This window comes from Apodemus sylvaticus, chromosome 20 (genome assembly GCF_947179515.1).
Source record: "Apodemus sylvaticus chromosome 20, mApoSyl1.1, whole genome shotgun sequence".
NCBI classification, from domain to species: Eukaryota; Metazoa; Chordata; class Mammalia; order Rodentia; family Muridae; genus Apodemus; species Apodemus sylvaticus.
This window is the reverse complement of record NC_067491.1, coordinates 48,502,464-48,517,134: the sequence shown is the minus strand read 5'-3', so window position 1 is coordinate 48,517,134 and position 14,671 is coordinate 48,502,464. Positions and strand designations below refer to the sequence as shown.

Here is a 14,671-nt window from a genome sequence, read left to right as displayed (position 1 = left end):
AAGATTTTTCCATGACTGTGCTTTCAGCTTTGTTTGTTGATATTTAAAATAAATCATAAGAGTTAAAAATAATTTTTCCAAGTTTTAAAGTAGGTATTGTAGACTATGGGCCCCTGGGTTTCTGACCTATAATGATTGGCGCTCCTCTTCTGTTGCAGGGTAATTTGTATGAATTTTTGAAGCTCACTGGATGGAGAGGATCCAAAGTACTGTATTTTGGTGACCACATATACAGCGATCTGGCGGTGAGGAGCCTGTAGGGGGCGCTGTGCTCGCCCTGCGCAGCAGCATTCTCCCTTTCCCGTTAGCTCATCTATGCTTGTCTTAGAAACTCCGAGTGGGCCACAGTTTTGAAAGTCTCCCTTTTAGAGAACAGGAGAGATTAGAGTTGTGAAAAGATAGTTTTCTTTCTCTCTTTGAGATGATGGAAATTGGAAATGTACTCAAAGATTTAATCAGAAACATTCTGTTGAAAGCTCTATGATACGCCAAGTGCCACAGCCCCTTCTTCCCCTTTTATTGGTAAGTCAGAAAACTTCAAGAGTGCACCCAAATGCTCACAGCCAGCGCAGCGTCTTAGCCTGGTACATGGTGGGTGTATCCCAGAGGTCTGGGAAGTGCTGTGGTACTGAATAAGAACACTCCTCCTCACACATGCACAATGCTAGGACTTGAACCCGGGACCTTGTGCATGCCAGGCAGGTGCTGGGCCACTGGTCTCCTTCCCTGGTCATCTTGTGGTGCTCTAGCTGTCCTGGAAACCCTGACCTAGGATTCCAGGGTCACCACACTCAGCTTGAATGAAGACCATTGAGAGCATTTGGGTTGAGCTTGACCCTGATCTCACAGACTGTGATTTTTTTTCCCCCACAGACCATGGTTAGTGGTCCCATCCCCCCAACGTGCCCCTCCCCCTTTCTGAAGCAGCTGTGAATCACAGCCATTATTTCCAGAACAGGAACTTGCTCCAGGTGACCTGGTCAAAGCCCCAGGGCCAGACTGGTTTTAATGAAGTGTAATTCATCGCCTTCACCTTGGTTACGGAGTGACTGAGCGAAAGCCTTTCCCTGGGAGGGCAGCAGGTGCTGAGCTTCGGGGGACTGAGGGAGCGCCCGCCCTGTGGTTTCTGTGACAGGATCTGACCCTGAAGCATGGCTGGCGCACAGGAGCCATCATCCCAGAGCTTCGCTCGGAGCTCAGAATCATGAACACGGAGCAGTACATCCAGACCATGACCTGGCTGCAGACCCTGACGGGGCTCTTGGAGCAGATGCAGGTTGGCTTTGGTTTTTGGTTTTGTTTTCTCTCATTTTTTTCCCTTCAAGCCTGAGGATAATTGCTGATCCACATGACGTCCTGCGTTTTGTGTGTAAGGTTTAAGTTGTTCTCAGCAGACTGTAGAGTTGCTGGTGGTTACTTGTCCTGTCCCCTCAATGGAGCTCCTAGAATGTCCCTGAGAGCCACCGAGAGCCTTTGCAGAGCCTTAAAGGCAGACGCTATTTTTGTGCTATTGTTGGTGATAGTTGGCTCACTGGGCCTCACTGTTATGTGTGGCCACCCTCCTTGCCTTTAGATTCTCAGAGGACATTCCTTTACTGGCCTCAGTTTCCCCATCTGTAAAATGAAGGGTGTTTTGGAATTCCATTCTAGGGACCAAAGAGTCGCAGGGCCGGCTGGGATCCTGGGTCAGCCTCTAGTGGCAACGTGATTAGTAATTAGCTGTTTTCTGGAGTTCAGTGGTAACTCATGCAGCCAGTGTAGGGCAGTTAAGACAGGAGCATTTGTTAGGCTCACTTCCTAGCCCAGGATGTCACCTCTGTCTTATACCTGTGACAGCTGTGCGGGGCTGTTCCCACTTCATCTCACGAGTCACCTGTATTCTCCCTTTGTGCCGCTCAACCTCAGCCACACTGTGTGAGTGAGTCGAGACTTTAGGTTGAGTGGTACGGACGGCCACTCTTGGCTGGCACAACTGCAGCCTCTGGTCATGGCCAGCTGCCCACAGCTTCTCCTGCCAAGCTTTGAGGAAAGGCAGGGCAGGCCGGTCCTCTCTCCCAGGGTATACATTCCTGTGCGTGGGGCCCCACACGTCCTCCTGGCTGGTTTCTGGGAGGCTCTCCAGACCTTGGCTCTTGGCTCTTCTGACCAGAGGGTTTGTTTTGCTTTCTTTACTGTGTGTGCTGTGAGGTGATTTTCTAAAAATATCCGATGTCAAGTCTGGGCTAATGCAGCTGAGCCTGCGGCTGTGTCACACGTTGGCGTGGTGGTGGTGGTCATTCCTCATGTGCCTGCCATTGTGTCGAAGGCTTGCACAGTGCACAGCAGTCCTTTGGTACTCGCAGCTGTCCTGTATGCGGGTGCAACCTTTTCGTCTGAGAAGGCAGCTGGGTTTTGAGACTATAAATGATACAGAGAGGCTCAACTCTAGGCCGCGTATTGCCTAAGTCAGTCTTATTTATGCGGTCTCTCTCTCTCTCTCTCTCTCTCTGTTTTTAGTTTAATTGCCTATTGGTTAAGTAGTCCAGAAATATGAAATGGAAAGTTTTGGAACCAAACAATTCATAAGTTTTAAGTAAATGTTTATAATATATTGTTAAAACTGTTTTATTATTAGATTTAATTAGTTAGAAACAATCTCTTATCTAGTGCCTTATTTATAAATTGATCTTTGGTATAGGTACGTATAGACAGGAAAACCAGTATATATAGGGTTTGATAGGGCCCACAGTTTTAGGTTATAGGGGCTCAGGGTGGGGAGGGACAGCGCTGAGGAGATGGTCCCTGACTGACTCGCATTCTTTGTGTGACCAAGCATCTGCTCAGACTCACAAGTGACCTGCGTATCATGACTGTAGTGACTGCATGACAGATGCCTCTGGAAACAGGTTTTGCTTTTTTTTCCTTTCTAGTCTGTGAAAGATGCTTGATGGCTAAGAGAATGGGTAGCCTTGGCTAAGAGAATGGGTAGCCTTGGCTAAGAGAATGGGTAGCCTTGGCTAAGAGAATGGGTAGCCTTGGCTAAGAGAATGGGTAGCCTTGGCTAAGAGAATGGGTAGCCTTGGCTAAGAGAATGGGTAGCCTTGGCTAAGAGAATGGGTAGCCTTGACAATATTTCTGTGACATATGGAATGAATTACACAAGACTTGGGTTAGGGAAGTAAGAAAGGGAGTTATCATATATATTTCTACCCTGATTTTATGGGAGAGAAAACTGAGGCTGAGAACTAAAGTAACTTTTCATTACAGAGTAGTCTGTGGGGTGAGGCTGTGAAGTCTGACTGACTTAAGGTTAGGCCCTTGTGCTCATTTCCTGAGATCACAACCTGCACATGTCCGTCCAAAGATTCCCTGAGCTGAGCAGATAAGTCGCAGCAGATAAAGTGGCGCATGCCTTTAATCCCAGCATTTGGGAGGCAGAGGCAGGTGGATTTCTAGTTCGAGGCCAGCCTGGTCTACAGAGAGAGTTCCAGGACAGCCAGGGCTACACAGAGAAACCTTGTCTCGAAAAACCAATAAATAAATAAATAAATAAATAAATAAATAAATAAATAAATAAATAAAATAAATGAATAAATAAAATAAAAAAATAATACCATGCTTATTCAGTGCTCATTTCCAGCTGTGGTGGGCTTGGTTAGAATCTGGGGGTATACTCCCATGCCTACCACCCCACCACGCCTACTTCTCAACCATTAGGATAATACTCACGGAGGAGGGACAGTAGGTGTCATATAATGTGAATTTAGGAAGAACAACAATATCCACCAAACAGATCCCTCCAGAGCTCCCAGGGACTAAACCACCAACCAAAGAGTACACATGGAGGGACCCATGGCTCCAGCTGCATATGTAGCAGAGGATGGCCTTGTTGGGCATCAGCAGGAGGAGAGGTCCTTGGTCCTGTGAAGGCTCGATGCCCCAGTGTAGGGAAATGTGAGGGCCGGGAGATGGGAGAAGGTGGGTGGGTGGGGGAACACCCTCATAGAAGCAGAGGAAGGTGGGATGGGATAGGAGGACTGGGGGAGGGGAAACCGGGAAAGGGGATGATGTTTGAAATGTAAATAAAGAAAATAGCCAATAAAAAAAAATACAGGTTTGTAATGGGCTTGTGACGTTTCATATGTGTATGTAATGTAATGTAATTAATAAGTTTCATGTCTTCATAATTTTACATCTTACTTGGTTAAGCCGCGCACTTGTCTTAGAGTGGTGTGTGTGCACGAGCGTTCGCACACCTCCTTACTTGTGTGAGGTCAGAGGATATCTTGCAGGAGTTGGTTTTTTTCTTTCAACAGGGATAGAACTCAGATCGCCAGGCTTGGTGGCCGGCGCCTCTATTTGCTGAGGCGTCATCGCTCCACCCCTAAGCCAGGTGTCTTAGTTAGGTTTCTGTTGCTTCGACAAAACACCCTTACCAAAAAACCAGTTGAGGAGGGGATGTATTTGGCTTGTACGTCCAAGTTGCTGTTCATCACCAAAAGAAGTCAGGACAGGAACTCCAGCAGAGCAGGAACCTGGATGCAGGAGCTGATGCAGAGGCAATGGAGGGGTGCTGCTTACTGGCTTGCTCCCCTGGCTTGCTCAGCCTGCTTGCTTATAGAACCCAGGACCACCAACCCAGGGATGGCACCACCTACCATAAGAAAATGTCTTACAGCTGGATCTTTTTTTTTTTTTTTGGTTTTTTTTTTTTTTTTTTTTTTTTTCTTCAAGACAGGGTTTCTCTGTGTAGCCCTGGCTGTCCTGGAACTCACTCTGTAGACCAGGCTGGCCTCGAACTCAGAAATCCGCCTGCCTCTGCCTCCCAGAGTGCTGGGATTACAGGCGTGCGCCACCACTGCCCGGCATCTTACAGCTGGATCTTACGAATGCGTTTTCTCAACCAGAAAGCTCTGGTTTGTGTGTCAGCCCGCACCTTAGGTTTCTAACGGACAGCTGAAGCTGCTAAGGCTTTTGCTTGGGAAATGGATGCTTCACACAAGTGCCCGCCTGTTAGGCTTAAGGATTCCATCAGGACAAGTTGCCCATTAAGACACTCTTCCTGCTAATGGGTATGTTTGAAAGCAGAGCTCTGGAAACTGTTGGCTTCTGTCCCTGCAGGTCCACAGAGACGCCGAGTCACAGCTGGTTTTGCAGGAGTGGAAGAAGGAGAGGAAGGAGATGAGGTGGGTCTGCCCTCTTCGGCACCTGCAGATGCCCATCCCGCCCTTGATGGGCACTGTGCATCCAAGGTGACAACAGGAAGCATCCTGTTTTAGCTCCCTGGTGTGACCATGACTCCTGAGTGGTGTTCCCCCCAAGCCAGCTGCGATCTCCATCTGTCCTCTGCCTCTGCCTCTGCCATTGAAAGCCTCGTAAGAGGTGGCTTTTCTGAATTTTTCCTCCGGGCCTGACTAGCAGCCCAGTTGTGGGGAGCTGGCGGCACAGGTGGCTGTTGGGGTGGTGCTGGGGGCTGGCTCTGAACACGGATCCTTGGGACTCCTGCAGTCTAGTTATGTTCCCTGCAGTTTCAGGAATGTGCCCCCCAGCTCTTCGTGGCGAAGAAAGGCTTCCAGTTGTCAGAATCTTCATCAGTGTCCTTAGGGAGAGAGTTGTCCACAGGGAGCCTTCCTAAGATGGATGCTCTCACAGTCCGGGACCCGGGTGGTTGGTCCCGTGCCCCGGCACAGCCTGAGGTTGGAAGCCGGTTGTTTCTGGGGTTCTGACCCTGAGCAGTGGCATCCTGAGCTGACCAGGGATGTTGAGGGGTTCTGCAGAGCTGACCAGGGATGTTGAGGGGTTCTGCAGAGGCCAGGCCTGGGTCGAGTCTCTTCCTTGCCTCCTTCTCAGGCTGTTGGGCAGCTTAGGCTTATTCTGACTTGATTTGTTTTGCTGTAAAAAATGTGGAGTGGAGGAGAGTGGGAAAGGGGGTGATGTGGTTTGACTCTCTGAGGGCCTGGGGTCTGTCTACAGTGCGTGGGTCACTTACTTTTAAAATGCTCAGTAAGGAAGCCTCACCTGCCAGAGATTTCCTGTTGATGTCACATCTCTAACATCACATTTTTTTTTAATGAATAGGAGTGTTTTGCTTGCATGTAAGCCTGCATCTTGTGCTTGCCTTGTGGCCATGGAGGTCAGAAGGGGACATCAGATCCCCTGGATATTATGGGCGGTCGTGGGCTGCCATGTGGGTGCTGGGAATCAAACTAGGGTTAGGGTTAGGTAAGAGGACATCAGATCCCTTGGGACTGGAGTTAGGGACGTGTGGGCTGCCATATGGGTATTTGTAATCAGACCCAAGTCCTCTGGAAGAAGAGAAAGTGTCTAACCACTGGCCCATCCAGCCCCTTCCGCCTTTCAACATCATGAAGAGATGTTGCAGTGAAAGTTTAAATACCATTTTATGTTGTTCACCTGCAGAGACCCAGCTGGGGTTACAACAGCTGTGGTTGTTTGGTCCTTGCATCTGTCGGTCTCTGATGACAACAGACAACTGCTTCTGTGTGTGGCCTTCATGCACCGTTGTGCAACAAGTTGAGCGTTTCCTGTGTTTGTAACAGATCTAACACCATTCGAACAGTATTAATCAGGAGTAGTCTGTATGTGGCAGATGCTGACTGAGGTAGGAATGCAGAGCGGTTTGACTGCAGAGGGGAAACACCGAGGCTTTGGTGGCTGACTGACTGAAGATGCTGCGGGCTAGGCTAGGAGGGGGTTCTCGAAGCATTTGAAGGTCTGTAATGGGGAGGTGTCGATCAACGCGATAATTGTAATTCCTCCAGGAGGGAACACTTTACAGCATTTGATTTCTGTGCCTTGCTTAGTTCTTGGCAACGTGGAGCGTTCTTTGTCTCAGTAGTTTCCAAACAGCTTTTCCTGCTCTGAACAGCGCGCAGTGTGTGTGCATTTGAAGGAGCACACACTTCACAGCGCGGCCTCGAAGCAGCGTTTCAACTGGCACAGGAGTCAGGAATGTAACAGGCTATTTTGAGAGCTGGCTGGACAGATGGTGTTTTGTGGTTTGTTTTGCAAGATAGGGTCTCATTGCGTAGCCCAGGCTAGCTTCCTCATCCTCTAACCTCAGCTCCCGGGTGTTGAGGTTACAGGCACGATCCCCCTATCTGGCTCATTGTGTAGCTCAGGCTGGCTGCCTGGTCTGACCGCAGCCACCTGGTGCTGAGATTATGGGTGTGTGGGCCCCAAACCTGGCTCACAGGGTTTTTCCTGATTAACATTAGGTCTTCCCGTGGCTAATTGGCTGCTTTTTCTCTTCAGTAGGTTTTGTTTTAAAGATATCTTTACTCAAGCATTAAAAAAAACAAAACAAAACCCTTTAAAATTTTTCTCTGTTACTTTCTTTTTCTTTTTCCTTCCTGAATTTCAGAGAAATGACCAAAAGTTTCTTCAATGCCCAGTTTGGGAGCTTGTTTCGCACAGACCAGAATCCCACCTACTTCCTGAGGCGCCTGTCGAGGTTTGCCGACATCTACATGGCGTCTCTGAGCTGCCTCCTCAACTACGACGTCCACCACACATTCTACCCCAGGAGGACTCCACTGCAGCACGAGCTCCCTGCGTGGTCGGACAGCCCGTCTGCCTTCAAAGCCCCTCTGCTGCAGGAGGCTCAGGCCAAGTAATCCTGTGTTTACCTTGAGGAAAAAGCCAGAAGCATCCGTGGCCTCACGGAGGGTCAAGTAGCCGGAGAGTTGCTTCCCAGAGTCAGATACGCCTTTTGTATTTTTTCTACCTTCCTGTGAATACTGTCTTGTCCAGGTTGAGACAGGAGCTGGCTGCCTGGGGTCTCTTGGCCCTTCTCCACACAATGGTGTTGAAACACTGATGCGACTTTGTCTATTGTGAAACCATGGTGGCTGTCTGTGTTCCATAGGTCAAGAGTAGACACTTCTTGATTCTGTGAGACATTTCTTGGTTGTTTACAAGCTGCACTGCGGACCGCAAGGGCATCGTGATCTGCAAAGGCAACAGGAAGCAGGTTGCCCTATCTGTGGCCAGTTTCCCCCAACCCTGTCTTCTGGTCCTAGACTTTCAAAGACATTTTCACATAGAAATCAACCTCCCAGAACGACTTTGTTGAGGGAGGATCAGAAGCCTTTGTCCTCACTGTAGACTTGCTCTGTCTGCCCCAAAGGGGTGATGGGTAGGTTCTCTCCTCCCCATGAACGGCATGAGGAGACAGCCAGTCGGGCTAAAATCGCTTTTCAGTCAGTGTGTGGGACAGCAGAGAAGACAACGAACACTCAGCCTGTGTGCTCGGACATCCAGCACAGACAGCTCCATGCCCAGAGCCAAGCTGGGGAATCTCTTTGGCCCTTCCCGCTCTGGAGGGAAGAATCCTTTATTGCATCTGATTGCAGTGTCTTTGAATACACTTAATGCTCAGGCACCACAGGAGTGGCCGCCGTTATCAACACAGTTCTGTTTAGTGGCGTTTTCACTGCAAATGTCACGCAAGTGCGCGTGGTCAGATGAGCCTTGTCTCGTGGCCTGACTCATTTTAAGACTTGGCACTCATGTGGCGCTGCTGCTGCTGCTGCTGCTGCCACCATAGCTGCTGCTTCTTCCCCTTCCTCCTCCCTCCCCCCCCCCCCCCACCAGGGTCTTGCTATGGAGCCTGGGATAGCCTTGAACTCAATCCTCCTGCCTCAGCCTCCAGAATGTCGTGTTGCAGGCATGCAACTGTGGTGTGGCATGTATCCGTGTAAAGGAAGGCAGGACCATGAAGGAGACTGGTGGCGAGCGCTTGCTCTTTGGCATCTTCGGAAATAAGTAGATCCTAACCAGCTGTTGAGGGGCTGCTCCCTTGGCCTGTGGCGGACTGCCTGGCAGTATGCAGAAGTTAAATGAACTGTGTAGCGTTCACTGTAACGCCGTGTGTTAGCATGGGATCCGTGATGGTGGTGGTGTTTACCATTGTCGGCAAGGTGACCCCTCAGGCAGCCCCCCCACTTGTGTTCTGAACACTGGGGTTCAGCAGGTTGCTCCCTTTTAGAATGGGATGGGCATTTTTCTGTTCCGGTCTTCCCCGTGTTCCCATTCCCCAGTGTTAGCCACCAGGGGGTTTCGGCCGCTGCTCCGTGCATGGAAGGCTGCGTGCTGCCCGGGATGCCCCTACCTTGTGCTCGGAGGAGCAGAATGAAGAAACTTCAAAAAGAAAGAATCTTTGGTCAAATCATGTATTCTGGGGCGTAGACTACTAGATGCCAGTCCCGAGGGTTGGTTACCCAAGATTGGGGTAGAGCTGCTTTCTTGTGCTTACAGTAGGTGACGTAAGCCCTGGGGGAGGAGGGCATCTCCTGGGTTTGAGAAATGAGTTTTACAGCCTATTCCTGTGCACAAGGGGCACAGTCTTGAGGTCACCAAGCATGGCATACTGGGCTCAGCTGGGACGCCGTACCAGACACTCAGCTGGCAGACTGCACGCTCAAACAGTGCTCTGGCTGCGTGGGCAGGCATGGCATCCCTGTACGAAGAGTGGGTATTTCCCGTGTTAAAGTCCTCATCTAGTGAGTGCAGTTGGGACAAGTTTTAGCTTGGCTGGGGTCTGACCTCCTGCACTGGTATCTTGTTCTTTCTAGAGTATTCTTTTTTGTACACATTGAGGACGGTGTATAGGTAAAAAGGGAGGTGGGTCTTTTTTCCACCTTTAAACAAATCAAACCAAACAGTAACATTACTTTTAATATCTTTAATTTGTAGGGTTTTGGTTTTTTTATTGACATTGCTTAGACTGATTTTCTAAGAATCATGTGAACAAAAATTCAGTCTAAGGGCAGTCCCTGCCAGGGTGACCATCCAGCAATGTCATGGTGGCAGCAGGGGCCACTGGAGCCCTCGCACTGCTGGGCTTTTCTCAAGAGTTGGCTTTTCAGGGGAGAACTGGCCTTAAAAATATCTCAGGTGCTGGGTGTTTGAAGCTCTTGCTTTTCTTCCGAAGATAGCACACCCTCCCTCCCCCTTCCCTCCCCTCCTTCCTTCCCCTTCTCTCCCCTCACCCTTTCTTTCTTCTTCCCCCTTCCTCTCCTCTCCTTTGGCCTCTGCTCTCTCCCCATGTCTGACTGTTGTGTCCCCCCTCCTCTCCCCACCCCTCCCCGTCTTTGACCTGCTGCTGATTTGGTCAGATCTCAGACTAAATTACAGGTTGCTTTGAACGAATCAGCTCTCCTATTTATTGCAGTAAGGGAGAAGTGAAAAGCTCTATGCTTCCTACCTAATTTAGCTTTGGGCGAACCGAATGGCTTTCCCCCTCCCCTCCGCAAGCGCCAAACACTGCAGTTCCACTTTATCCAAAGGCTCACTTGCTGCCAAAATCCTCCTTGGGGGCTCTTGACTAAAATGCTCAAGAGACTGAATTTGGTCCTGCGCAGGGCTCCCCGATAGTTCTCGGCTTTGGGAGCCTGTCCATTCTTTCCCCTCCTGAGGACTTCCTTTTGTTTGTTATTTTGGGACAGGGTCTCAGTGTGTAGCTCTGGCTGGTCTGGAAGTTACTGTGCAGAGCAGGTTGGCCTCAGACGTAGAGAGGATTAGAGGAGTGTACCACCGGGCCTGCAATGGTTTCCTTTTGTTGGGTGGGTTGTTTTGGGTTTATTTTTTCTTTTTCCTTTATTCTTCTTCTGTTATTTATTAATTTATTTATTTATGATTTTTGCCTTAATATTTGGGAGCTAGGTTCTTGAGTTCAGCTAATGTTTCAGACCACGGCTGGGTTAAGTGAAGGGAAGAGGCGGGGCCCTTTTCTAATAAGGGAACCGGTCTCTACTTTGCGGGCCCCTCCCACTGCTGCTTCTGTAGGGATGGATGGAGATGCTGTTCCATTGAGATTTGATTCTCCCACACAGGCTGTGGCTTGCTGGTTCCTGCTTGGATGGCATGTGGAGGAGCCTTCCAGCTTGGGTACAGTCAGTCAGTGTACGATCTGAGCCCGGGGCGGTCTGTGTCCCCTTAGCCGCCCTGTCTACCGTGTGTATCTGTCTCCACACGGCCAGTGCTAAGCTGTTTGCTTCACTGTGTGGATTTAAGCTACGAGTTGTTGCCCTTTTTATTACACTGCTGGCTGAGGACTGAAGGTGACCACCCCAGGGCGGGAGTGTGGCGGGCTGCTGTGCTTCTTGGAGATTTCCCTTGATGTGCAGCCCTGCCTTGGCCGGATCACTTGCCTTTCCTGGGGGTGTATAATCCATGATTGGTCCCTGTGAAGGGATGAGGGCCTGGTCTCTCCAACACTACTTTGGGGACAGCTCCACAGCTCCCTTCAGGGCTACCAAGACCTCCCTGTCTTTACATTTCAGCACCCCCTCACCCCACCCCAGCTGGTCTTTCCCTTCCCCTCCGGGTGTCCATCCCAGCAGTGTCCCTTCCTGCATGAAGCTTTTGTCTCCAGTCTGCTCCTCTGAAAGCGCTCCTGCATTTCCCTGTTAGTGCAGGCTTGAGCTCCATTGCAGGCCGTCTCCTCCTCGTGCTGTGGGATGACTGTCCGGGTGGTAGCAGGCTTGATAAATGCGGAATGTGAATTTGCTATTTATTCTACGTGTTGATTGTATATGTTGTGATAATGAACTTAAAGCCAAATAAAAGCTTGAATTGTATCTGATGTGTGTATGTGTTAGTGCACCGTCGATTATGGGTGTTTAAGCCAGTTGCAAAATATGGTTTTTCCCAAGATGTGAGGTCAGTCATTTCTATGAAAAGAAATCAAAGGTTAAAAAAAAAAAATCCTAGGGTAGGGAGTACAGCTCATTGGTAGAGTGCCTTCCCAGCATGCTTGAGGCCCTGAGTTCGATTCCCAGCTCCTCAAAAGAGGGAAGTGACTGGCCGGGCAGTGGTGGCACACACCTGTAATCCCAGCACTCTGGGAGGCAGAGGCAGGCAGATTTCTGAGTTCGAGGCCAGCCTGGTCTACAGAGTGAGTTCCAGGACTGCCAGGGCTACACAGAGAAACCCTGTCTTGAAAACACCAAATACAAAAAAAAAAAACAAAAAAAAAAAAAAAAAAAAAGAAGGAAGTGACTGGACCCACAGAAGGGGATTGAGAAAGGGTAAAATGTGGGTTGTTTCTGGGCTTCAGGACTAAGTCACAAGTAGAAACTTGTGTGAGCTCTGCCCGGACAGGTGGCGGCTGGCAGGCATACGCAGTGTGGGGTGGTGTTGGGGGATGGGGCAGGTCCACCATCTTATTTGCTCATAGCCATTAACCAGAGGAGCTGGGACATGCTGAGGAAATATGGAATTGAGGAATAGTAAGAAAATTTGCTACTGGGCTTGGATCAGTGTATAAATGTTGAAGGCCCTACTTTACACATCTAAAGAGTGTGTGTGTGTGTGTGTGTGTGTGTAGCCTTGGCATCTGTGGTGCCACCATGCCTTCGCTGTGCTGAACAGAGTCTCATTCATGTCTCCTGTGACTGTGTTTCCCAGTGTGCTCACTTCTATTTGTGTTGGGATGATGGATATCACAGACCTCCAGCTGGTCTGTCCTGCGTTTGGGGTGTGTGTGTGTGTGTGTGTGCGAAATGCGCTTTAATGGGATGAGGAGATTTGGGATGTACAGGAAGAAGAGGGAGGAGCCTGAGGTCTGTTCAACCTGGGCTTTCACCCTGTACCCCACAGTGACTCCATCCTGCTGGCATGGTCCCCTCTGATAGCTGGGGAATGAGCCAGTAGGCGTGGGACAGAGGCTCTCCCACAGAACCTCCACCAGCAGGGCGTGAGCGTTCCAGTCCCCACACCCTCAGCAAAGCCTTCTGAGGACCACTTGGCCAGCACTCTAGTGCATGTGAAGTGGAGTCTCTTTTAGTAGAGTAGATGCAAGGTAACAAAATCAGATAACTGATAGGACGAATGCTGGCCAATCAGAAGGGCTCTCGTTAGCCTTGATAAGTGCGTTTTGCTTTCAGTTTGACACCTCCTAGGTATACAGTGACTTTTTTTTTTGTTCCCACAACATTTATTGAGCATAGCCATGTGGCAGGTACTTGTGGGCACTGGAATACAGAACACATGAGGGGAAGCCGTGCCTTTGGTGCGTACAGTCCATAGGAGACTACCACAGGGTCATAGCTACCCACAGAGGGCAGAGCAGATCAAGCACCATCTGGATCGTGCAGAGACCCACAGTTGAGGCCTAGAGGAGGCAGAGGTTGCCAGGTGTCCAGGCAGCATGGCCCCTTACTCACGGCGACAACCCCAGATTAACCGGAGGGGTGAGGTATGGCTTCTGAGTGTTATCATATGTTACGACAAAGGATCCACGAGACCGCTGGAGCTGGGGACTCGCGGTGAAGCCGTGATGGCTCGGGGCTCACGAGGCTGTGGCTGCTGGCTGGCTTCACACATCAGGACCTCAGAGCCCCCAGAGGGTTGCTGTTTTCCAGCTCCTGTTCTCCAGAGTCCTGGAAGACCGAGGGCAGTGATGCTAGGGTTAGGGATGTCCGTCATCCTGCATCCCTCCGGGGGACACCGTTCTGCTCTGGGGCCTCACTGAACCTTTGCTCACAAAGCTGCTTCAGACAGGGGGTGGGTGGGCCTAAAGCATGCTTTGTCGCAGGAGCCTTCCCTCAGGCTGCTGCCTCGTGGGAGCTGGGGAGTGGGGGGTGGGGGTGCTGTTAGGGCTGCTCATGCTGGGCTTATCCATGCTTCAAGTTGCTGCTTGGAGTTGCCTGTGTGCTTCTCAGTAGTGCTTCCCTGTCTGTCAGTACCACAGGAACACTTACCTTCCAAGGAGGGAGTGAGGGTTAGCGACTCCCTTTAGCCAGTGGGGATAATAGGGTTACAGACACTCCTTCATTCCGAAAATCCTGAAGCATGGTGACTTGGAGCCTTTGAGATGCTGAACTCAGGACCCCTTACTCTCTGACAGAGAGCCTGGCTAAGTCTCCTGCTGGCTTTAGCGCTGAGAGCAGCATTGGTTAGCCAAGGTTTCTCTTTGTTTGGGACATAGGCAGAGAGTGTAGCCCGTTGGTGTCCTGGGCTCAGGTGTCCTGGTACTGGTTGGGCCACTGGTTTTGACTGAGTTTAGCTGAATCCTGCCTCTGGAATGCTGTCGCTTTGCTTTGGGTGACTGTCGTGCATAAAGCTGAAGGTGCCCCTGAGGCAACATATGGGAAGATAATGGAGGGTACGGAACAGCTTAACCTCACGCCCTATAACTTTAAAATGACGGCGGTTTTAATGGAATGATGCCAACAGAAATAAACCCATAATCCAGAATAGCCCATGGTTGGAATCTGGACACAACATTTTTATATGGGTTAAAAAAAACCTAAGGTTTGTGATGTGGTTATTTTTCAACTGAGTGTGAAGGTAATTCAAGCCTGTTACCACACACACAAATCCCCACGGGGTGGGACTCAGGAGTAAAAGCAATCTTAGAGTATTTGCAAGAAAGCATTGTAGTGTCTCAGTGACAACTACACAGTCAGCTGTGGTGCCACACACTGCTCATCCCAGCACTTGAGAGGCAGAAGGTGGTGCGTCTCTGAGTTCTGGAAAGCCTGCTCTATACAGTGAGCTCCAGGCCTGTCAAGGCTACATAGCAGGACCTTGTCTCAATGAGTAAATAAATACTATATGGATTTGACTGAATGGGATTTTCAGAGTAATTTTTTAAATACTGACCTATACTATGATTTGTGGGAGAAATGTGTGGTCTACACACTACACTGAGAGCAGCCCTCTG

The 14,671-nt window shown here is 49.9% G+C and overlaps 2 protein-coding genes across 2 annotated transcripts in view; one reads left to right on the top strand and one right to left on the bottom strand.

Moving 5' to 3' along the window:
- The window catches only part of Nt5dc3 (5'-nucleotidase domain containing 3), a 51,549-nt gene extending 39,967 nt beyond the window's left edge, over nucleotides 1-11,582 (top strand). Inside the window, exons 11-14 of the mRNA XM_052165229.1 lie at nucleotides 159-245; nucleotides 1,136-1,276; nucleotides 5,101-5,165; nucleotides 7,364-11,582. Of these exons, the coding sequence (XP_052021189.1) occupies nucleotides 159-245; nucleotides 1,136-1,276; nucleotides 5,101-5,165; nucleotides 7,364-7,616 (546 nt within the window). The 3' untranslated portion in view covers nucleotides 7,617-11,582. The remainder of the gene's footprint in view (nucleotides 1-158; nucleotides 246-1,135; nucleotides 1,277-5,100; nucleotides 5,166-7,363) is intronic.
- An 862-nt stretch (nucleotides 11,583-12,444) lies between these two features.
- Stab2 (stabilin 2) overlaps nucleotides 12,445-14,671 on the bottom strand; it is a 181,219-nt gene continuing 178,992 nt past the window's right edge. The window contains exon 69 of the mRNA XM_052165556.1: nucleotides 12,445-13,385. Coding sequence (XP_052021516.1) covers nucleotides 13,329-13,385 — 57 coding nt within the window. The 3' untranslated portion in view covers nucleotides 12,445-13,328. The remainder of the gene's footprint in view (nucleotides 13,386-14,671) is intronic.